The 24,825-nt window shown below is 47.3% G+C and overlaps 1 protein-coding gene across 5 annotated transcripts in view; it reads right to left on the minus strand.

The window, feature by feature from the left end:
* RALGAPA2 (Ral GTPase activating protein catalytic subunit alpha 2) overlaps nucleotides 1–24,825 on the minus strand; it is a 279,065-nt gene that overhangs the window by 44,038 nt on the left and 210,202 nt on the right. For all 5 annotated transcript variants that reach the window (XM_061436379.1, XM_061436376.1, XM_061436378.1 and 2 more), the window contains one exon: nucleotides 22,989–23,116. In XM_061436379.1, coding sequence (XP_061292363.1) covers nucleotides 22,989–23,116 — 128 coding nt within the window. The remainder of the gene's footprint in view (nucleotides 1–22,988; nucleotides 23,117–24,825) is intronic.

The following is a 24,825-nucleotide window of genomic DNA, read 5'->3' on the forward strand; positions in this document are numbered from 1 at the left end:
TTTCAGGGAAGATGAGATACACGGTAGATTGTGTTATAGGGGACACTGGACTAAGTTTGCATAATATATAAAGGCAGGATGATAACTGTACCTTCCACACAGTATGCTGTAAGCATCAGATGGTTGCATGTACATGTGATGTTCAGAGTGTCTGGGACGGAGCAGGGTGGGCGGGAGCTCTCCCTGAACCCAAGGCAGCAAGTTGCTTCACCCTCTGGCCTGGCTTTTCCTGAAGCCTAACCCAGCTGCTCATTCCATTATAAGGGGTGGGAAGGAGACTGGTGGACGGGGCAAGTTGCATTGGCCTTGATGAGGCCAGTGGGATGGAGACTGGAGGACCCAGGCGTGATGACCGGTGATGGGTATGACTGGTCTGGTATGTTCCCAGTGGCATCTGAGTCCCCAGACCACGAAGTTCCATGAAGGTCCCAGGTTTACTGAAGGCTCAGTTTAATCCTTCCTTTGGTCAAATCCTCTGACTCCCAGTCACCTACCAACAGCCAGGGCAGAGCCCCTCCTAGAGACGCCTTCCTTCCCTGGGCTGGAACTCCGTCACAGCCACTAAGAAGCTCTGTGGACCCCTCTTTTCCTTGATGTTTTCCACACTCGTCGAAGAGCCGGCAGAATGGTTATCGGTACCCTGCTTTCCACTCGGAACCTTCAGGAAGCACACAGTTCCTGGCACATAAGACATGGCCAGTGGATACTTTGTTGAATGAGTAAATTAGTGAAAACAACTGCTTTTTAGACTTGTCCTTCTCAGACTTGGGGACTGGAAGTGCGAATGAGATAACTAGAATCTGTTGATCACTTTTTCAGCAAGATTTTTTTTTTTAAGCTCAGAGAGTTCCAGAAAAACATCTATTTCTGCTTTATTGACTATGCCAAAGGCTTTGACTGTGTGGATCACAATAAACTGTAGAAAATTCTGAAAGAGATGGGAATACCAGACCACCTACCTGCCTCTTGAAAAATTTGTACACAGGTCAGGATGCAACAGTTAGAACTGGACATGGAACAACAGACTTGTTCCAAATAGGAAAAGGAGTACATCAAGTCTGTATACTGTCACCCTGCTTATTTAACTTATATGCAGAGTACATCAGGAGAAACGCTGGACTGGAAGAAGCACAAGCTGGAATCAAGACTGCCGGGAGAAATATCAATAACCTCAGATATGCAGATGACACCACCCTTATGGCAGAAAGTGAAGAGGAACTAAAAAGCCTCTTGATGAAAGTGAAAGTGGAGAGTGAAAAAGTTGGCTTAAAACTCAACATTCAGAAAATGAAGATCATGGCATCCGGTCCCATTACTTCATGGGAAATAGATGGGGAAACAGTAGAAACAGTGCCAGACTTTATTTTTTTGGGCTCCAAAATCACTGCGGATGGTGACTGCAGCCATGAAATTAAAAGACACTTACTCCTTGGAAAGAAAGTTATGACCAACCTAGATAGCATATTCAAAAGCAGAGATATTACTTTGCCAACAAAGATCTGTCTAGTCAAGGCTATGGTTTTTCCAGTGGTTCTGTATGGATGTGAGAGTTGGACTGTGAAGAAGGCTGAGCGCCGAAGAATTGATGCTTTTGAACTGTGGTGTTGGAGAAGACTCTTGAGAGTTCCTTGGATGGCAAGGAGATCCAACCAGTCCATTCTGAAGGAGATCAGCCCTGGGATTTCTTTGGAAGGAATGATGCAAAAGCAGAAACTCCAGTTTTTTGGCCACCTCATGCGAAGAGTTGACTCATTGGAAAAGACTCTGATGCTGGGAGGGATTGGGGGCAGGAGGAGAAGGGGATGACAGAGGATGAGATGGCTGGATGGCATCACTGACTCGATGGACGTGAGTCTGAGTGAACTCTGGGAGTTGGTGCTGGACAGGGAGGCCTGGCGTGCTGCGATTCATGGGGTCGCAAGGAGTCGGACACGACTGAGTGACTGAACTGAACTGAACTGAAGGAAAAATTTGATAGAAAGACCAGCTCCAGAAGTGCACTTCGTCTCTGTGTCCTAGGGTGGTTGTGCTGTGTGTGCTAAGTCGCTCAGTCGTGTCTGACTCTTATCACCTCCATAGACTGTAGCCCTCCAGGCTCCTCTGTCCATGTTGTGGGTGTGTAAAGGCAATGAAGGGACTGCCTGGTACTCAGGCCAAACCTGGTCTCCCCTGAGTCTTCCTGCAAGCTCAACCAGCCAAACAGGCCAGGGGTCTCCCAAGGTGACGTCTGTACTTTCTGAAAGGTACTTTGCCTGTGGCGTGGACATCAGTGAGAACACCTGCTGCAGAGTCAGAGGCTGTCAAGACTGATGCAAAGATTATATCCCAAGAGAGTTAAAAACTCGAATTTACACAAGTACAATGATAAGGAACTTTGTGTAAAATACAGCGAGGTGCTCATCAACGAATTCAAGCATGTTTTCCTTTGGAAAGCTGTGATCGTGGAGGAAGGCTCTGTTCTCCTGAGTGGTGGTGGCAATGGACTCTGGGCTCTGCCAGCTGCGGAGGCTGCTCCTTGAAGGTCGGGCTGGCATCGTGGTCGGTGCTGACCGCGCTCTGAATTTATCTCCTGTGTATCTGCTGTCTTTATATCCAGTCCTTAATTTCTGTAGCTTCCAGAACTCCAGACAAAATCAAGATAAAGAGATATGGAAGTGAGAGTTGAAAGGGGTACTTTCTGACTCCCTGCTGCTTACAGAGGATGCCCAGAGGCATAACATGCATCTGAGATTCACAAGCACAGGTCCCCAGAAGCCCACGATCCTGTTAAGTTTCAGGGAAACAGAGATCCACAGGGGAGATGATAAGGAGCTTCCATGCCACGTGGAGTGTGATCCTTAGGAAGGAGGCTGTGAATCTGAGCCGCAAGCTGTGGCCTACGTGGTCCCAGGACTGTCACCTGAGCACCCTCCTCGCATGACCTGCTGCAGGCCGCCTCTGATTAGAGCTATCGATCGCTCCTGCAGAAGGGTCTCCCTGGGCTCAAGGAAGGTGAGCGGCAGAGCAGAGAGCTCCAGTATTGATTGGTTGTGGTTGGTGTGGGGGGTGATGCTCACCTTCCAGACGAGGGTCAGCGCTCCTTCACGCCACCTGGAAGGGTTCCTGTGCCATGTACAGCAGGGCCTGGGGGAAGTGGGGGAGATGTGTGCATCCAGGGATGGTGAAGCGGGGGAGCAAGGCCAAATGCCAGAGCCTGGGGACCATCTCCTCTCGTGTGGGCGGTTACAGGGCCTCTCAGAGAAGCCAAGGGTGCCAAGTGAAACCTTGGGCTTTTATATGAAAAAACAAAAACAAAAAAACAGGGCAACGGAAGCCTAGAAGGTGCATTCGTGCATTCCTTTGAGGCAGACAGACCGCGACACAGTGAACTGCCAGAGAGCCATTTGCGTGTGGAGAATGCTGCTCGAGAAAGTCCCTCCAGCATTTGAGGGGTTCGCCAGCCAAAAGGACGGCTCTTATTAGAAAACACGAAAACTATTTCCCACTCCAACTTGATCCTTCCCTCCACTCAAAGCAGAGCATTTAAAAACTGGCCCTAACTGACATCCTCCTTAAGGGCATCTCAATGATATAAAAGGCTTTCAAAAGATTTTTGTGAAGACAAACATCCACAGGCATAAACACATAAGATCATCTAAAAAAGCCAAGTAAAATCATGAAGTAGTGCACAATTCATGATTCTCAGAGGCGATATAAAATTAAATTACAGTATTAAAGAGAACAGACTAAAATGAAAATAAGAAACCCAAAGAAATTAAGATGAGGACAACATGCACCCTTTAAATATGTGCTTCTGTAGACACAGAAGCAAGTGAACTCAGTTTTACTGCTTTTATGATTAAATTCTTTGGATTAAGAAATCATTTATAATCATCTATTTCTCTTTGGTACCCATTATAAGTCATTTCCTCCTTGTCAGCATAAAAACATCTTGTGTCATTAAAAAGATGGTACTAGAGTCTGCTTTCTGCTCTTGGAAATTCCTTAAAGTGTTTGCATTTCGGATTTTAACTGAACTAACACCTCCTGAGTTCTTAGCAGGTCAGATGCTGGAGACTAAAAGATGAGGAAGCCAAGGAAGACGTGGTCTTTGTCCAGCTGGGGGTGGGGGGTGGGCAGGTGCATCAGGACGTGCCCTGGCTCAGGGGGTCAGACCACATGGTCTGTGGAAGCCGGGCAGGGGTGCCTGCTGGTCACCCACCTTCCCTCACTCACAGCAGGCTGCTGCTGTCCTCAGCAGGTTGAGTGTGTGCCAGCCTGGGGACCTGCCTAGGCTAACAGCTCTAGGACTTCCAAGGTTAGACAGTGAAAAACCTCGAGCCTTTGGCCTGGGTTTATGTGAGCTCCAGGCAGCCATGTGTTCAGTCTGGTCGCTGGGAGGTCATTCTGCTATGAGGGGACCCCAGCTCTCCAAGTGAGAAGGTTGTCAGGGAGTGAGGATGCCTAGCCAGCCCGTGGCTGGTCCAACTGCACCAGGGCAGGCGCCAGACCTGCATGTGAACCACCCAGCTGAGCCCTGCCAGCCCTGAGGACGCACGAGGTCCCCTTCCACCACCACCTTCTCAAGCCTTTGCAGAGGGCTTGACTCTCACCCGCAGGCCTCCCGCAGTGAGAGGACAAGGCCAGGACTTGTAATAAGATTCTAAAATTCTGTTAAAATTAAAATAACTTTGATCTAAAATTGAGAAGCAGGGACTTCCCTGGCGGTCCAATGGCTAAGACGCCACACTCCAATGCAGGGGGCCCGGGTTCGACCTCTGGTCAGAGAACTAGATCCCACGTGCTGCAACTGAGAGCTTGCATGCCCCAACTAAAAAGATCCCTCGTGCCACAACGAAGACTTGGTGCGGCCAAACAGACAAACGCCATTGAGAAGGAAATTAGGCTCGCCTGAGTGGGACACCCTTTCTGCCTTGTCACCTGCTATTGGCCAGATCAGAACCAGTCCTGAGGATGAGACGGGGTGGGGCTGAGCCTGGCTCTCTCATTCACCTCATGGGGATGTCTCGAGGGCCACCTGACGCTCTATGCTGAAATCTTGAATTTTATTCTTATAGAGTATTGTTCCTCTCGTCTACTGGATGAGGCAGGTCAGGACACACAAAGCTTTTGCACCATGTGAGGGCTTGATCTTGCTCTCCCAAGAAAGTTCTTATAAAAGCTTGTGGACATAAAGATGAATGACTCATCTTTCTTTTTTTTTTTTTAATAGGAAGACAGATGCTCTCAATTTGATGACCTTTTCTGTGATGACAAGGGGCTGAATTTATGCATTTGCTCAACAACTATTTACCAAACAAAGTGTTGACTCTGTGGCAGGTGTGGAAGCCACACCCAGGGCTGGTATTCACCTGGGGAGTGCCAGCGTGGGCGGCACCCTGGCCAGCACCCCACTAGTGCCCTCGAGATCCCTGAGGTTGGCGATTTCAACTCTTGCTCTTGGAGGCATCAGTGAACCCCACAGACGAAACCCCTGCCCTGGGGCGGGGGGCATGATGTGAGTCAAGTGAATGAACTAGGTGGTAAATTTACACCGTAAATAGAGTGCAGGTGAGCAAGGAGATGGCAGAGGTGTGTGTGCAGGTGTGGGAGCTTGGTGGGGGCGTGCTGAGAGGCTGAGCCAGTGGACATCTGGAGAACAGAGCTTTAGGCTGAGAGCACCGGGCACTCAGGTCTCCCAGGAGGACTCTGGCATTGATTCTCAGTGAGGGGGAGCCCTCTGGAGAGGGTGGGCTGGGTAAGCCCTGAAGTCTGACCCACATTTTAGCAGGCTGGCTCTGGCTGCTACAGCGAGTGTAGACTGGGCTGGACGTGGGGCAGGAGCCAGAAACAGAGTCGGGAGGCCATGGTCAGCTGTACAGTCTTAGTTGTCACATCAGGGAGCGGGGAGGTAACTGGAGGCTTCTGAACTGGGACAAGCTCTCATTTCTACTTTAGAGGAGAAACTCTGGTTGCTGGTGAGTTTTCCAGGGAGACAGGCTCAGGGAGTGATGAGTGATGGGGTGTCCAGCCCAGAGCGGGGGTGATGGGTGGTGAGAAGCAGCTGGATGTGGGTTATGCTTTGTGGATTGATTCCTTTTATATGTTCTTCCTCCCATACATCCTTACAATGATCTGTCTGTGAGGAATTATTACCCTCATCGTACAGGTAAGGAAACAGACAGAGGTAAAGATGCTTGTTGAAAACCAAGGAAGGAGCCTTCCTGGTGGCTCCGGGGTAAGGAATCTCGCTGCCAATGCAGGAGACATGGGTTCGATCCCCAATCTAGGAAGATCTCATGCTGCAGAGCAACTAAGCTCGTGTGCCACAACTACTGAGCCAGGACTCTAGAGCCTGGGAGCTGCAACTATTAAGTCCATGTGCCACAACTGCTAAAGTCCGCAGGCCCTGGAGCCCGTGCTCCACAACAAGAGCACATCACAATGAGAAGCCCATGCACGGCAACTAGAGAGTAGCCCCCGATTGCCACAACTAGAGCAAAGCAACGAAGACACAGCACAGCCATAAATAAATAAATAAAATAATATACATATATATTTTTAAAAAGCTAAGGAGGGATCCCTGGTGGTCCAGTGGCTAAGAATCCACCTTGCAATTAAGGGGATGTAGGTTCGATCCTTGGCCAGAGAACTAAGATCCCACATGCATGGGGCCATGAAGCCCATGTGCCACAACTACCAAGCCTGCAAGCCACAACTACAAAGTCTGTGCACTGCAACTAAGACCCGACACGGCCAAATAAATAAATCGTAAAAATAAAAGCCAAGGAACTTTTTACGGAAACTGAAACCCCAGGTCTGTGTGAGGCCAGCCCTTGGGCATCACCTGCTAGTTTGAGGACCACATCAGAGTGACGCATCTGACAATTCATGCAGCCCTGGTAGGAAAACTGCTGCTAAGGATGGAAGACGGTGGAAGCTTCTTAGACAGAATCAAGCCTTGACCAGAAGAGTCCACTGTGACTGTCAGTGACATTGCCCAACATGAGAGCTAGAGACAGGTTTTAAACTGCTTTTATGCTAAAAAAAAAAAAAAAAAAAAGATCTGCTTTCCTATTGAGTTGTCATCAGTGGAACTCTGGTTAAATAACTGGTTGAATGATAAACCCATTAAGGAAACCAGGGACCCCAGTGCGTGTACCTCACAATCACTCAGGGAACTTGGGGACCCTGAAGCACAGCTTGTCTGCCACCTACGTGTGTACTCTTTACAGCCCAAAGTGTGATAATTGGGGCACATGAATCTAGGAAAAGGAGTGTTTGAACAGGATGGACATTTATCTCAGAGAAAGCCAGTAAATTAAAAGGAGAGCACATCTCATTCTGACCTGAGTTTAAACCAACATTTAGCTCAGGAAATCAACCCCGAATATTCACTGGAATATGACTGTTGATGCAGCTCCAATACTTCGGCCACCTGATGTAAAGAGCCGACTCACTGGAAAAAGACGCTGATGCTGGAAAAGACTGAAGGCAGGAGAAGGAGATGACAGAGGATGAGATGGTTGGATAGCATCACCAACTCAACAGACAGGAATTTGAGCAAACTCTGGGAGACAGTGGAGGACAGAGGAACCTGGCGGGCTGCAGTCCATGGGGTTAAAAACAGTCGGACACGACTTAGCAATCGAACAACAACTAAAGAAGCCTGAGATTCCACAGAAGGTAGTGTATGTGAGGTGTGTGCGCCTGCTAAGGCACTGCGGTCATTTCTGACTCTGTGAGACCCTGCACACTGTGGCACGCCAGGCTCCTCTGTTCATGGGCTTCTCCAGGCAAGAATATTTCAGTGGGTTGCCATACCCTCCTCCAGGGGATCTTCCTGACTCCAGGATCAAACCTGCGTCTCTTATGTCTCCTGCACTGGCAGGCAGGTTTGCTACCACTAGTGCCACCTGGGAAGCCCAGTTTATGTGAGGTGTTTATGCACAAATGCATACGCATTGGGAGGGAGAATTTATAGCACATAAACACAGAAATAATTGGTTTTCCTCACTGAGATCATTTAAATGCTGTTTTCTTTTTTAAGTATTTAAAAATTGTGAACCATGTTTTTAACGTCTTTATTGAATTTGTTACAACGTTGCTTCTATTTTTTGTTTTGTTTTTTTGGTTGCAAGCCATGTGCGATAGCTCCTTGACCAGGGATCGAACCCACACTCCCTGCATTGGAAGGTGAAGTCTTAACCAGTAGACCCCCAGGGAAGCCCCTAAGTGCTGTTTTCTGATGAAGAAGACTTCTAATGTGCACATAGGTGGTTATGTGCAGAGAACATTCATCCTGTTGAGTTCAGTCGCTCCGCCGTGTCCGACTCTTTGCGACCCCATGAATTGCAGCATGCCAGGCCTCCCTGTCCAGCACCAACTCCCGGAGTTCACTCAAACTCACGTCCATCGAGTCGGTGATGCCATCCAGCCATTTAATCCTCTGTCGTCCCTTTCTCCTTCTGCCCCCAATCCCTCCCAGCATCAGGGTCTTTTCCAATGAGTCAGCTCTTCGCATGAGGTGGCCAAAGTACTGGAGTTTCAGCTTTAGCATCATTCCTTCCAAAGAACACCCAGGACTGATCTCCTTTAGAATGGACTGGTTGGATCTCCTTGCAGTCCAAGGGACTCTCAAGAGTCTTCTCCAACACCACAGTTCAAAAGCATCAATTCTTCAGTGCTCAGCTTTCTTCACAGTCCAACTCTCACATCCATACATGACCACTGGAAAAACCATAGCCTTGACTAGATGGACCTTTGTTGGAAAAGTAATATCTCTGCTTTTTAATATGCTATCTAGGTTGGTCATAACTTTCCAAGGAGTAAGCATCTTTTAATTTCATGGCTGCAATCACCATTTGCAGTGATTTTGGAGCCCAGAAAAATAAAGTCTGACACTGTTTCCCCATCTATTTGCCATGAAGTGATGGGACCAGATGCCATGATCTTAGTTTCATCCTGTCAGAGAGGATATCAATTCTGCTTTCCCAAATTAATGAGTAGACAGTATTTTCAGGACATTAAAAAGATTTGATTTAAACAGGTCAAAAATCCTCTGAAAATATTCCTTAAACGTAAAACTAATTTCCTTCTCTTCCTTGTATTAAAATTGAGTTCTTGAGAGTGTTCAAAGTATCTCAGTTCAGTTCATATCATCTTACAAATGTGAAGAAAACACACATCCTACTTCCTTTTCACCACCAAGCTAACCTCTCCTTGGGAGGACACAGTGTGATGGCAATTTTCATCTTTGGGGAGAAAGTTCTGGTTCTCGGGGCATTGAGGGCAGAGCACAGGGGTGAGCCATAGAGGCCCCCCTGCGAGGCTGCGCCTTCTTTAAATTCCACCAAGGACGGCAGTTTGGATGGAGACCCCAAAATCTATTCTGTCCATCTGTTTTATTATTCTTAGAACAACTGTCAAAAGTTGCCCAGGGATCAAGTTGCAAACATACTAATTTGCCTTTGAAAAGTAGGCCCTGGGGGAGTTCTGGAACTCTACTTATAAATTCAGAATCCCATCAGCGTGCCTGCTCGCCTTTGTGGAGGTATGAGCCTGCGCTTCCAGGCTCACATCTGCCTCCACGCCGGGATGCGCCCACAGACCCACATCCCACTTCATAGGCAAATGAAGGCAGGACCAAAGGGACTTGGCGTCTTAAGGGCTGGCTTAAGATGACTAGCAGGGCCCATTTTTTTTTTTTTTTTTTTTAGGAGGCAGTTCCTTCATGGATCACTGATGGATTAAGGACGAAAGCTTTGTGGTGGAGCGTTTAAATGGGTGGACACAGCGGAGGGACACATATTCAGTGCTCTTTAATGTCCCAGGACTGAATTAGGAAGGTTGGAGACGGGAATGAAGAAGCATTAGAAGAAATAAACTGAAGAGAACTATTAATATCATAAACCACTGTATACTGTATCGTTTCATTTTTTTATGATTCTGATGAAAATAATGAGAAGATCATTTGGACACCTGTGATACCAGACATGGCTTTCTAAGTCATAATGAGCAACATCCCAGGAGTCATCAGGTTAAAATAGTGTGCATTTTGGAAACATGCTGCTCTGTTGGAAACTGAGGCAGCTTGTACTTCTCAAGTTAAAGGCATGTGCACAATACAACATGAAGTCCACATGACTCCTGCATGGCTCCCACGCAGGACACGTGATCACATCTTGGGAGGGTAGATGGGGGCCCTGGCACTGATCCTCAGAGCTTCCAGCACCCCCCACCCCAGCCCCAGGGGTCTCTGTCAAGTCCCAGGGTATAAAGTCAAATGCTTTCATCCACGTCTCCTGCACTGCAGGCTGATCCTTTACCATCTGAGCCAGCAGGGAAGACCCTTCAAAGCACAGAACCCAGAAACATATTAGAAGTACAACTTTCAAAGTACTCATTTTAGAGTTTGGTAAAATGCCTCTGAGTAAACTAGAGAGGATAGCCTTTCAAGGCCAACATGATGGCATGCAGATGACCAAGGAAGCATTCCACTTTGATAAAAAAAAAAAAAATTTACTTGTGTGTGTTGCAGATTGCTGCTGCAGCTAAGTCGCTTCAGTCGTGTCCGACTCTGTGCGACCCCATACACGTCAGCCTGCCAGGCTACGCCATCCCTGGGATTCTCCAGGCAAGAACACTGGAGTGGGGTGTTGCAGATTACTCGGGTACAAAACCCGCTGGGAGCCCACTGCAGACACTGAAGTGGACGGGCCCAAAGGAGATCACCATGTGGATTGGTCTGCTTTGTCCCTCTTCGGCCTTGCCCGATCTCTTATTATCATAAGGCATGTATTACCCTTTTTGGAGATCTGAATAACAAAAAGTCTCACCTTCTAATATATTGACTCTAATTGCAGAGACTGCTAAATGCTCTGGGATGCTGTTTATGGTATCGTGTTCCTTTTAAAATGGGACCAATAATTAGTAAACTGAAATTTGATTAACGTTGGATTAAGAGGTTCTGATGTCTCGCTGCAATGTGTGTACTGGGAGAGATCAGCCGTAGGAAACTCGTGTCTTCCCCTCTCCAAGATGAGAGGATAAATTTAAAAGCCTGATTTTTTTTTTAAAAGAGAGTTCAGTTAGTGTGCAACAGTTCATAATGTAGGATTCAGTTTTTTTCCTCACTCTTTTTTGTTTTCTCACTTTGAAGCTAGAGCCAATGAATTAATTATTTGAGAGAGGACAAAATAAACTAGAAATAAATGTTCTCCTCCAAAAACGCTATGGGTGAGCCCCCTGGTTCTAACAGAGGGACCTGGGGTGTTAGATGGCTCAGGCCTCTCACCAAGCTCAACTGCAGAATTCCAAGACCATGAAGATCTCCTCTGAAAGGTATGTGTGTGTGTGTGCGTGCTACGTCACTTCAGTCGTGTCCAACTCTTTGAGATCCTATGGACCATAGCCTGCCAGGCTCCTCTGTCCATGGGATTTCCCAGGCAAGAATTCTGGAGTGGGTTGCCATGTCCTCCTCCAGGGGATCTTCCTGAGCCAGGGATTGAACCCACATCTCTTATGTCTCCTGCATTGGCAGGCGTGTTCTTTACCAGTAGCACCACCTGGGAAGCTCTCTGAAAGGTATAAAGCCTGCAAAAACGACCACTAAATTTTAAATCAATACCACTTTGTGATCTTCAGACTTAAGGTTAGGGATGCCTCTTTATAGTTTCGCTAGGATTATAAAAAGGTGTGTAATGGCCAGAAATTTTTCCATGCTCCATGGCCAGGAGTCCATATTTCTTCCTTGCCTGCATCTTAAAATTCATACTCTTGTTTGCCTACTGCTGAAGAGTGTGGTAGAATCAGGAATAATGGCTCCCTGTGAAGCTGTGCCATCCCCAAAGTAACCACCTGAACTAGAAAGAAATGCGTCATTTATGGAATGACCTTTCACTCTTTGAATATTCCGACATTCATAGATGTTAAATGCCTAGAAATCCTAGCAGCGCTATGGAGAAAGGTGGGAAGGGTCAGCCAATACCCTCTTGCCTGCTCTTGACAGGATGACCGTCTCCACTTTTTTCAGCATCTTTCTAACAGCAATCTGTATCGGGGAACAACAATGGAATTTGTGTCATCATGACCAAACGATTACAGTGCAAACCGAGATTCTTTCGGGGCCCAGCAGGCTGCTGGTCCCTATGGAAACACAACCTCAGACAGTGTCCTCCACTGGGCTGGAGGAGGCGGCGAAGGCTTTTGTGCCTGGGGAGATTTCTTCCACAACCTTCCAGCACCAGACTCCAGAGCTTCCTCTCAACTCTCTTCTAATTGAGATGCAAATTAATCTCTCCGGCTGATTACACTTCCCTTAAGGCTACCAACACGCGCAGCTGTAACCAGAGTTTGTGAACTCCCCAACAAGTGACTTCAGCTGACAGCCTTGCCCGTGCAGACTGGCCGGTGGCAGGAGCTGGGCAGCCAGGACTTCCCTATGGCGAGTTACTGGCAGTAGGAAATTTACATACAGTTATGAATGAAAATGACAACCCTATATGACCGTATCCCTAGGACTCAGAAACAGACTCTGAGGCCAGTGTCACTTGAGGTCTCAGACTGAAGGACCACACCACTCCTGTGGATCCTGGCTTTCACTGCTTCACCTCCCTACCTCCTTAGTGGCTGCTCTTCTGTAACCTGAACACCATTTGAATCCATCTCTCTAACTATTAACAGCTCTAAGAATACAGGATGACTAAACAGCCATCACTTACTTTTCATGGCTCTCGATACACTTCTATTAATTAAAAACCAGTGGATAAGAATCCGTCTGCCAGTGCAGGGGACATGGGTTCAACGATGCCTGATAGGGAAAGATCCCACAAGTCTCGGAGCAACTAAACCCATTGGACATGCTACTATGCCCATGTTTTAGAGCCCTTGAGCTGCAGCTTCCGAAGCCTGTATGCCCTAGAGCCTGTGCTCCTCAATAAGAGAAGCCACCACCATGAGAAGCCCAGGTGACGCGAGGAAGAATAGCCCCTACTTGCAGCAACTAGAGAAAGCCCATGTGCAGCAACAGAGACCCAGCAAAGCCAAAAATAAGTAAATACATAAAAACATAAATAAATTTAAAAATTAAAAAAAATCAGATATAAAGTCACCATTCCAATTGTTGAGATTTCCACCTAAATGTCCTTCAATAACTTTTTGTGGTGGTGATGCAGGCGTTATTATTTACAAAGCAACAGAAAAGCAATATGCACAAAACACTATGTTGGGGGATTCAGCTGCAAGGTAAACACTCAAAAATGGGGAAAGGACTTAAAGTGTGTCTTTCTGTACAGAGATATATACTCTATTCGTAGAGCTCTATTTCTTGGAAAATGAAGATTTTCAATTTTGAAAAAGAAATGCTGTTTTATAAAATATGAGTCATTTTTGTCTTGTTTTCCAAAACGTTTTCTTAAAAAAACTGAATGAATCTCTTCTCTCTGGCTCTCCCTTCACACATATGCATGTTTATAAAGTCCTAGGAGGAATGGACAGTGTCTAGTCAATTAGGAGACAGAAGAGGCTAGAGATGGCAGATCTGGCAGGTAGCATGGACAGCTGTGGAATGGGAGGCCCCTGGGTCACAGCAGACAGCCAACCACTGGTGGGGGGAATGGGCGTGACCTGGGAGGAATCCTGTGGGGGTCCACACACCCCCAGTGAGGAGGAACACCCCCTGTGAAGGTTGGGATGAGACAGGGTGGCCCAGCCATGGATCCAAGTGGGAAGTGAGGAGAAGGGGCGCTGCTAGTGCTATTTCACGAAGCAAGGTGTCAGCCTGGCTTCTGTGCACATTGTTAGAGTCACACTAGCCTTTTGTGGAGGGATGTGCTTCTGTCTAACCGTGATGGGTCATGAATCTTCAGCAAAACCAGCAAAGTGGTGTCTTCTTCTCCCTCCTTGAAGGTTCCCCTTGCCACCACCATGTGCCTCCCACAGGCTTGGTTCCTGGTTGGTATGCAAGGATGGAGGTAGTCTCTGCCCCCTTCTTGGGTACCAAGCTTTCACAGGGGGTAAGAGGAGGTGGACCTTCTACACAGAAGGGAGGAGTGGTCTCCAGCCTTCATCTGAGCATCTCCGATGGTGAAAAGTACTTCTGAGACCTGATTCCATGGACAGGAGCTTCCACAATTCACAACAGAGATCTGAAACACTGGTATTTATGGGGCCAGGCTCACACTGAGGATGGTGACTGCAGTCATGAAATTCAAAGACACTTGCTCCTTGGTAGAAAAGCTATGTCAAACCTAGTCTGTGTATTAAAACGCAGAGATATCACTTTGCCAACAAAGATCTGTCTAGTCAAAGCTAGTTTTCCCAGCAGTCATGTACTGATGTGAGAATTGAACCATAAGGAAGGTTGAGTTCCCAAGAATTGATGCTTTTGAACTGTGGTGCTGAAGAAGACTCTTAAGTCCCTTGGACTGCTAAGAGATCAAACCAGTTAATCCTAAAGGAAATCAACCCTGGATATTCACTGAAAAGACTGATGCTGAAGCTAAAGCTCCAATACTTTGGCCACTTGATGTGAAGAACTGACTCATTGGAAAAGACCCTGATGCTGGGAAAGACTGAAGGCAGGAGGAGAAGGGGACAACAGAGGGTGAGGTGTTTGGATGGCATCATCAACTCAATGGACATGAGTTTAAGCAAACCCCGGGAGATGGTGAAGGACAAGGAGGCCTGGAGTGCTGCAGTCCATGGGGTGACAGAGTCAGACACGACTGAGCGACTGAACAAACAGGCTCGCAGTGTGATAAAGACCATGGTGACACTTACTGGGCTCTCACTTAGGACCAGGCTCTGTTTTACCTGTGTGGCCTTCTGACCATCTCATCTCCCCTAGGAGGGGTACAAATGGGGCTCTGGGTCTCAGTGTCAGGGAGACGTGGCCCAGGGGTCTGCACTGAACAGGGGGATAGGCAGGCAGCTGGTTAAGAGGCTGATTGCTGCCAATAACAGAGAAGGCCCTGTGGGGTCAGAGGTTTTGATTCTTCAACAAAAATCAGAAATCTAGATTTTGTAAAATGCACAATCTCCCAACTTCTCAACCTGCCTGACAAACTTAATTTTTACATGACGCTGGAGGCCACTACAGTTCAAACGAAGTCCATCTGAGGGGCTGGATTCAGTTGCAGGTGGCTGGTTTTCAGGCTCTTGGGTTTTGCATGTTTGCTCCAACATTGATCTAAAACCCGCTTCCTGGATGCCTCTGTTCACTGCTCCCTGTTCTGCAGCCCTTGCTCCTCTTTGACGCCCCAGGCTCCTGAGACCATTCCTCCTTGGTTTTGCTCCCTGAGCTGTATGGACCGGCTTCTCTGGACCTGCTCTGGGTTGGCTGGGCTCTTATGATGTGATCCCAGAGTGACACCCCTATTTGCCATGTGACCCAAGAGTGTAAGGGCGCAGGGACCATGCCTGTTCCTCCTGATGCGGTCTCACCCTCATGTCCTGGATCTCAAATCTGTGCTCAGTCACGATACTCGGGTTGCAGACACCACCTTTGGCCACGCGGAGTCACCCTTGGCCTCTAGGAACCCGGCTAAGCCCATGGGTGTGGCTTTTTGGGTTCCCCTTTTGGTCTCATCTGGATGGTTTCAGTTTGGTAGACTCATCTGTTGAGATGATTCTCATTTCTGATGTTGCCTTGGATCAAGTTAGTCGGCCCTCTCAGTTTCCCTTAAAAATGGTATTTACTTTGATAAACAGGTGTTCTAGACCTTTGTGAAAATTGCTGGATGGAAGCGGACTTGAGCAAAGCCTCGGCCCACATGGGACCAGACACTAAGGCCCCGGTTGGTCAGTGGCCACAAATGACTGCATATATATTTAGCCACAGTAAAGTCACCCAGCTTCTGTAGGCCTGAACCCTCTCCCATTGGCTAGATGGCTATGATTCTTTATCTTGTGTTTAACCAAAATTAAGATGTATATTTACAAGCCTTCTCTAACTTCTGAAATGAGTAATCTTATCAAATATCATGCATGTGTTTGGGCTACTTCATTCTATGTGGACTCATCCTTTTCTGGAGGCTTACACGCACAAGGGACTCTGCATTATGCCCCAATTCATCCTTTAATCCTATCTGAAAATGAGGAAAATAGTTTCCTATTTTCAGTTCGGGGTGCATCCTCAATTTACATGACTTCTGAAAAAACAATTCTCCTGGTTCTGAGATCACTGTTGTAAATTTGTTCCACAACCCGATGTATGTGGCCTTGGAGGATGGATCTTACTGGCAGGGGCCAATTCTTTCTTTTTTCTTATTGTGTTCTCAGTGCTTTGAGTCTTCATTCATACACTAAGACACTTTTGCCAGCTCCTAGATGAAAAAGCTGGTGGAAAGTGGGATGGGGTTCACGGTGAAGACCACCCATGAGCACCATGGAGAGCGACCCTCAGAACAGAGGCTCTGCAGACCCCACGCCATGTGGCTACAATGGGGGCTCCCTCTACCGCACCTCCCCTTTTTCTTTCTCAGAGAAAGTTTTCATTTTCTAATAAAATACCAAATCTCATTTCTTTTCCCCTCCACAGCATCAAGCCATCTCTGGAAACATGCCATTTCCTCACCCGATCTCTACCTTTTGAAATGTGCTTCTGGGGTATCAGAGCACAGATTTGCTTGTGGTTTATTCTGTTATTCTTACACAAACTCTGGGACAAACCGTTACTTTCTATAACATCCAAGTCAGCCTTTCACTGATGCTGAGCAAATGAATGCATCAAGATATAGCTCCCAGTGTCTGCTTCCTCTGTCTTCTGAAAGAGGGTGTGCTGGCCAGCAATTTGTCAAATGCGGACTTCCCTGGTAGTCCAGTGGTTAAGAATCCACCTGCCAATGCAGGGGACTCGGGTTTGATCCCTAGTCTGAGAAGATTCCAACTGCCATTGAGCAGCTAAGCCCATGTGTCCCAACTATTTTTAAGCCCACACATCCTAGAGCTCATGCTCTGCAACAAGAGAAGCCACTGCCATGAGAAGCCAGCACACCACAGCCAGACAAAGCCTGTGTAGCCACGAAGACCCAGTGAGGTCAAACATAAAAAATTTATCAGATGCTTGCTGCCCTTAGTAGAATGTACTCTGGAGTGGAAGTCAAGCAGCTGAAGTCCCTATTGCAGCTCTACTTTGCCTTCAGGCAGCTCAGCAGGTGGACTAGAAAAACACTGTGCATGCCTCACCTCCTCGCCCCCACCCCGCACCGATGGACTGTGACCCCTCACCCCAAGCATGCTCCATCCTGGGCACTCTGACCCCAGCCAGGAGCGTCTCCTCTCCTAGCGGTGCTGGTATTATCTGGCATGTGTTTCTCTTCCCTGAAGCGGTTCAGCTCTAGGTTCCTGTTTCTCCCAGTTCTCCAGGTGAAGGCTGGGGCCTTGGTGCTGAGGCTGAACCCCTCAGGGATATGGATTCTGCTTGCCCGCCTGCCGAGGTGACCCTTCATTCCCCTCCTCCTTGCTCTCCTGGGAAACTGCTCTCTCCATTTCCTCCGCCCATTTCTCTCAGTCCCCCATTCCTCCCAAATCTACTCTTCAAGGGGATGCTCCAAGGAGTCTGGCCTTGATCCTCTTCCCGTCACCCTCCACACCCCTCACATCTAGCAGGCCACCTGCCTGCGGGAGGCGCCCCATCTTCCCCTGCCGCAGACCAGACCCTCAGGTCTTTTCAGAGCCCCTCCTGTTACCCCTGAAATGCCTTTATCACCTCTGTCCTTCCAGACGTGTGTGTGCATGCATGTGCGTGCACGTGAATCCGTGTGTGTGTGTCCGTCTGTCCTGCATTCTGCTGGACGGAAGCATCTGTGGGCCTCAAAAGCGATGCGTTCTCTCGGAGCGCGGTCCAAAGCAGATGCTGTGCCCTCACTTGGAATATTTGTTCATATTCCTGTTCTCAGCAGCTAGGACAGTGCCTGGCGCATGGCAGAACCCAGACCATGTTGACAAATGTGTCACTGGCCCCGCACCACCTGGCACCGTCTGCCTCCTCTTCCTACGCTACTCTCAAGTGTGTGAAGACAAATGGAGGGAGGTAAAGGTCTTCTGAGGGAGAGAACAGAGGTCCCGAGGGTGAGGGACGGAAACAGAATGGTTACAGCTTTAGGAAGGGGGGCCATTTCTGAAAGTGCGTAAATTGAGAACACGACTGAGCAATGATAGGAAGAAGTTAGCAGTCTGAAAAGAGAGGCTCTGAAATCATCAAGTCTCCCTGCTGATGGAAAATGATGCTAAACTTCACTGGTGAAGGAGGGCCAACGTGATAGGTGTCCCCATCAACACTGACAGAGCCATGGGGGAGAGCGGGGGATGCCACTGAGACCATGCTCCCAGAGGGGGATGTGTACTTTAAGAGGCCACAGTCTGTGTGGTTCAGGGAGACCCCCTCCTAGCAGGCTCACTGCCTGCTGTGTGCAGCCTCTCCTAACATGAGTTCTCTGAGCAGGAGCAGAGACGCCCTGGCCTGATGCTTCCAGAAACCTGAGTTAACTGCAGTCTGGTTTGGGAACCTCGAGCTGGCCCAGAACCTGTAAATAAGACACGTGGCAGGTCCTGTACACAGCCCTCCAGGCACAGATCTGGGCCCCCTGATGGCCCACAAGGGATGGGAAAAGCAGAAGACTGGTGAGCTGGCCCACATCTCTCAGCAGGACAGTGGCTGCAGGACAAAGGCCCACGGAGGAAGTGACCAGAAACCCGGGAGGCGGGGGGGCCAGGATGAGACATCACTGAAGGTGCTTTGCCAAACACATCCCTGCCGAATTCACATTCTTTGGGGGAATCCTGGAAGACAGTGCTATTTTTCAGTCTCCTATGAGCCTTCAACACAGTTGCGACTGTTTGATTGCTCAGCGTATAACAGGGTACCCCAGACAGGAACTCCTCTAATGTTGAGTCTAAGCTGGGTTTATTGCTCAGAAAAGATCTCCAAAAGGCACATTCATTCCAACAATGCTCCCAGTCCTCAGTTTAGTAACAACTGTTATGTCTTTTTGAATGCTGTGCTGTGCTTAGTCACTCAGTTGTGTCAGACTCTTTATGACCTGAGGGACCGCAGCCCTCCAGGCTCCTCTCTTTTTCCAGGCAAGAACACTGGAGTGGGTTGACATGCCCTCCTTCAGGGAATCTTCCCAACCCAGGGAACAAACCCAGGTTTTCTGCATTGCAGATGGATTCTTTACTGTCTGAGCCATCAGGGAAGCCCAAGAGTACTGGAGTGGGTAGCCTATCCCTTCTCCAGGGAATCTTCCTGATCCAAGAATCGAATCGGGGTCTCCTGCATTGCAGGTGGATTCTTTACTAGCTAAGCTACCAGGGAATCCCTTTTTCTCGGATATTACTGAACAAAATTGATACAGAACTGCCCATATTTCTACTTCTGGTTAAATATCACCCAGAACTGAATCCCAGTGGACATATTTGAGTTGAGCACTGGTCACTAGCTGGGGTGGGGGCTGACTCCCTGGGGAAAACAGGCTCCCCATCTGAACCAGAACTCACTCTGAGAGAAACAAGCCTACGGTGTCCTAACAAACACAAACCACCAAGGAACCCTATGTGTCCTGAGTTGTGTTACTTCCTTGTGTTAGGCAACAATTTCCTCTAAAAATGATGACACAGAGGGAAAGGGGAAAATGGTGCCCATGGTTCCTTTTCTAGTCAGTCCCGACTCGTCTGTAAACTGAAGTTAAGTTTAGTACATAGGGAGAGTGAAATAAAACCAGATAAGTTTCTTTTGCGCAGTGTTTCCAGTCCTGGCATCTACGTACAAGTTATGAAATATGAACTGGGTAATTCCAGTGGTTCCATACCTGAGTTAGATGCTTTTATGTTTTGCATACTAAACTGATATTACACAATATAAAGAATGAAAAAGTAATGCTAATCATCTAAATTTTTAATATTCCTTTACCTAAAATGATGTTAAATAGCAAATTAAAAAACACCATGACAAGTTAGAGAAAAACTGCCAGAGAATGGAAAATGCTTTATATTTTAGCCTCTTTGAAGGCACTGTCTCTGCTTTTTAAGTAAGGGGCCCACATTTTCATTCTGCACTGGGACCTGGGTTACATAGTAAGCCCAGGTTTCAGAGATATCCAAGGCACTAAGGACCTTCTCAGCCCTTGGAAGGGTTTGAGGGGCTGGGATGGTGGACCCTTCAAACTCCCCCCTACCTCTTGCCCTGGCATCGGGCGACCCTGATGCTGTACTAGGATCTGAATCTCCAAGGTGGCCATGAAGTGAGAGAGTTAGGATCCCCTCAGCTCCTTGGTCCTACTCAGAAGACCATCTCTGCTGGAAGTTCACTCCTGTGTCTGTCACCAGGACCCCGCTGGACTTGACCATGCATACAGTCCTAAAGAGCCCTAGATGACCACTCAAGAACACTGTGAGTCCCTCCGTTTGCTCCGGTGTCCTCTGTCCTAGGACCCGGTCCTGCCACCTGGGGACAGTGCCCCTCACAACCCTCCAGCTCAGCCTACGGCTCTCTCCTTGGCATCTCAGCCCCACTCCCTGGCTGCCTTCGAACTTGGTTAGTTTGCCTGTCTCCTCCAGGCAGCACGGGGCAAGGGCTACACCTGCCTGCTCCCCCCTGGACCCCAAACCCCAGCTCTGGGCTGGGCAGATTCTGAGCCCACAGGGACTGACTGGAGACACCCATGCAAGGAGACACCCACGATTAGGATGTGTTTGGTTATTTGGTGTTTTTTAAACTTCAAACCTAAGGCTTATGTCAGTGAAGCAGTGGATTCCAGACTAGCGGCGACAGCAACTAGGTTAGATTTTTGTTAAAGCATGTGAATGAGAGCGCCAGGATGCTTTAACATAGTGTTAAAGGAGCAGTTCATTATTAATAGCCTAGGCAGATATCTATAAATATTTAAAAAATCTAAAAATTAGTCATTTTTTAAAGAACAAAAATACAAACACCCCCACTTTTCTTAACTTTTCTTCTTCTTATACCTTTGGTTTTTTACCTGAATACTAGCTTTTTTGCAGGCAGAAATTAGAGAATAGAGTAGTTAAGTGATTGCAAAGCTTTCCCTGTTGATTGTATCTCTATAAAGATTACTGATAATGTTTTAAATAATTTATTTGAATTGCACTAATTAAATCTTCTCCAGGTGTAAGGCAAAAGAAAAATGTTTAACATTTTATAATGATCAACATAATAAGTTTATTACTTTCTCTTTGCTAACTTCCATACTAAGCCATCCTCTGAGATGTCCACCTACCTATTTTGAGCAATTTGGGGAAAGAGCACTTCCTCACTCATGTGAGCATCAGTGGCCCTAAGCCCACATCCACTTCAGTTCAGTGTGGCTGCTTGAAGAATTTTTAAAATGATGCTGAATCCTATCCTTTGAACTTTTAAAAATAGTGTTTCCCCTTAAACCTGATTATTCTGAAGCTGCATTAACTCCGACTAGAGAAAGCAGTGTCCAACAACACAACAAAGTGTGGCTTTTGTAATGAGCAGCTCCATAAGTGGAGAAGGTGACGTGACAAAAATCACAATGGACCTCTAGCAAACGGAATCTTCCTGTTTGCAAATGACTTTTTCTTGCCTTGGCCCAACATCCTTGACTGATGAGTGTCCAGCTCATCATGCAAACCCGACCAGCCAATTGCTAAAAAGATCCTTCTCATTTCTGCCAAGAACCTTTCTCTAACAGCCTGTGAAATAAAAACTCCACCGCAGAAGGCTGAATCGGCACCAGCCATGAGATTAAGTCCAGAGTGCAGTGGAGGTCCCTGTTACAGAACGCCTGCTCTGAAACACCACCCCGGGCCGGACAAATCGGGAGGGGGCAGGCCAAGGGGGATAATGCCCCCCAGCCCCCCGGGGAGGGACCAGATGGGATCTAATAGCTCTTTTCTACTACTAATTTCTATGATAATTCTGAGTTGCCACATGGCATATGTATTTTTTTCTTAATCTAAAGACAGAATATCAGTCAATGAAGTGACCAGGATTTTAATGAAAGGTATTTTTCATGAACTGTATCTATTCACATGTGGTATTTCTCACCCACCCCTCGCCCCCACCCTCCAGCAGCGTGTCACTGATGGCAAGGTTGGGAGAAGCAGAGAGACAGAGGTCAAACACAATATGCTTATAATCATTATCAATACTAATTAGAAACAGAGAGATCCTGAGTTGTGTTAGGTCAGATGTGTTTCGAAGCAATTTTATGAAGTCGCCTTAATTTTCTTATCATCAGGGTAAAATGAAGCTTTAAATATGCGGTACCTCCAACACCAACCTGATCAAATGGCTGCTTTTCATGGTTCTTGGCTCCAAAAGATTTAAGATTTAAATTTGAAGATTACAGCAGGCCAACGAATGTTGGAGAAAAAAAAAAGAATCACACTAGTGAAATTTCTTCTGCCTTTAGAAAGAAGATCAGAAATGAGAGAAGGAGGTATTCAGGATTTGGGAAAATGACTAAAGGATTTCTAGCCACTGTCACTGGTGAGTTCAAGCACAACTCTGTTGAGGGTGCCCTTCCTATCCTCCCAACCAGACACAATGTCCCCTTCCCCTGACCTCCTGGGACACCATTTGTGCTTCTCCAGTGGCACCTGTCACGTTCTCTGATTTATCAGCATCATTTCCTTCGTGGTTGCTTCTGGCAGGTGCTTGGACTGACGCCACTGCATCTTTTCAGCACCCCAACTTACATGCAACAGACTGCAGCAAACAGAGACAAGGAGGAGGGGGGAGGAGAATGAACCTGGGGAGAAACACCCCAGGAGAATGAGCATCTCATCACGGGTGCTGTTCTCAGCACAGACGTATGGGGCTTGATGACGAAAATCAACTCTTCCTAAGTTAGATGTGGCACAAAATTATATTATATAAAAGTATGATGTTTTACTTCAACCCAGACTGAAAAACATCCTTTATCCCCTCTTGTGCCCAGCTGTTAAGACTTACCTCTTTGCCTGAAGTTGGATGCTGGGCAGGTTAACACGTTACACACTTAACTTAAAAAAGATACAAGCTCTGGTAGAGGGGGATGAGGCACTTGACGGCCCGGCTGGCGTTGATGCAGGTGGCACAGATAAGGCTTGGCAGTAGCTTCCCACTCACGATTGCTCCATCAAACAGAGGCCCAAAAAATGGAACCTGTCAATGCAAAACAGAACAAAACCAGAAGAACACTTAGTATGTTAAAAACAAACAAACAAACAGTAAAAGGTGAACCAAAGACATGAGAACAGCTGCTTGATACACCTCAAATCTGTCAGGACCACGCACACTGCCACCCACAGACTGGGCGCTGGATGTAGGGGACCCAGGTTCAGGGCTTTCGAATCAAGCCAAGCCGGATTGTGCCACGATGCTCCTCTCCTGCAAACTTATCAGCTAAACTTCTCATGACAGATTGTGACCATGTTCTTCTTTTCTTTCTTGAGCTGTCATTTATGGAAGCAATATTACTCTTTCTGAGCGTTTCCACCGTGTGGATACACTCCAGAGCACACAGCCGGGCCTCAGGGTACACCCCCAGGCTGGCAACCTTCTGAAACTGATTTTAGAATTAGCAACATTTTCACATGGATCCCAATGTGTGTTGACTCTTAAAGGAGATGACACTGTCTCGGCTAACAACCACAAGGTCCTCCTTCTTGAACCTTCTTCCCTCTATTTCAGAGACATCACATCATTCACATTTCCTTCTAATTCTTTAACAGAGACTTGGCTTTCCTTCACACCTGTGCCACCCAGGGTTTAGGTGCCTGTCTTTTTTTGGATTTCTTTTTCTCTCTTTCACTTTTTTTTTTTTCCCGTATTTGAATTTCATCAACTCAATTCACTACTATGGAGACTGTCAGCTCCATGAAGTCAAGAATAGGGTCTTCCTTATAACTCCTGTATTTATTCTTATCACTTACTTACTTATTTGTTCAAAAAATATTTATTATCTGACAGATACTGTCCTATTGACTTGGGACACAGCAGTGAATATAAAGAAAAAAATTCCTGATTTCATTGAGCTTAGAACTTATTGGAGGTTTTGGAGAAAAGAACAGTATAAAGACATCAAATATGTAATATGTTAAGCATTAAAGTGGGCTTCCCAGGTGGCACTAGTGGAAAAGAACCCACCTGCCAATGCAGGAGATGTAAGAGACACGAGTTCGATTCCTGGGTCAGGAAGATCCCCTGGAGGGTATGGCAACCCACTCCAATATTCTTGCCTGCAGAATCCCATGGACAGAGGAGCCTGGAGGGCTACTGTCCATGGGGTTGCAAAGAGTCACACATGACTGAAGCAACTTAGCACGCACACACAGGTAGTAAAGTGCTAAGGTGAAGCAGAAGGCAGGGAAGAGCAATAGGACTCTCTAGGGGAGAGTCCTTCAGTTAGAGGTCACACGGCCAGGGGGACGAGGGAGGGCGGGCTGACTTCCAGTGTATGAGGACAGCTGATACGAGAGCATTCCAGGCAGAGCAGCAGCACACACGATGCCCTGGGTGGGGGGCGGAATCAGTGTGTTTCAGCAACAGTGAGGAAGCTTCAGTCTGGTTGGAGCTGACCTAACTTGGAGATGATCTTTGCAAATGAAGTGATCAGGAACCTAAATGCCCAAGTCAGACAGGGTAGGATGCATGTTTGTATACTTGGGGTGGGTGCAGGGATAGAGCATTGCAAAAAGATGGGGGTAAAGGGGGCGCCTGTGAAGAGTAATGGCAACCATGATCACAGTCTCTGTGAAAGGAACTTTGTCAAGTTACAAAATAATGTTAGAGTAAGATGTCAGGATGGAGAAGGTAATGGCAACCCACTCCAGTACTCTTGCCTGGAAAATCCCATGGATGGAGGAGCCTGG

Source organism: Bos javanicus, chromosome 13, assembly GCF_032452875.1.
Source record: "Bos javanicus breed banteng chromosome 13, ARS-OSU_banteng_1.0, whole genome shotgun sequence".
NCBI lineage: Eukaryota > Metazoa > Chordata > Mammalia > Artiodactyla > Bovidae > Bos > Bos javanicus.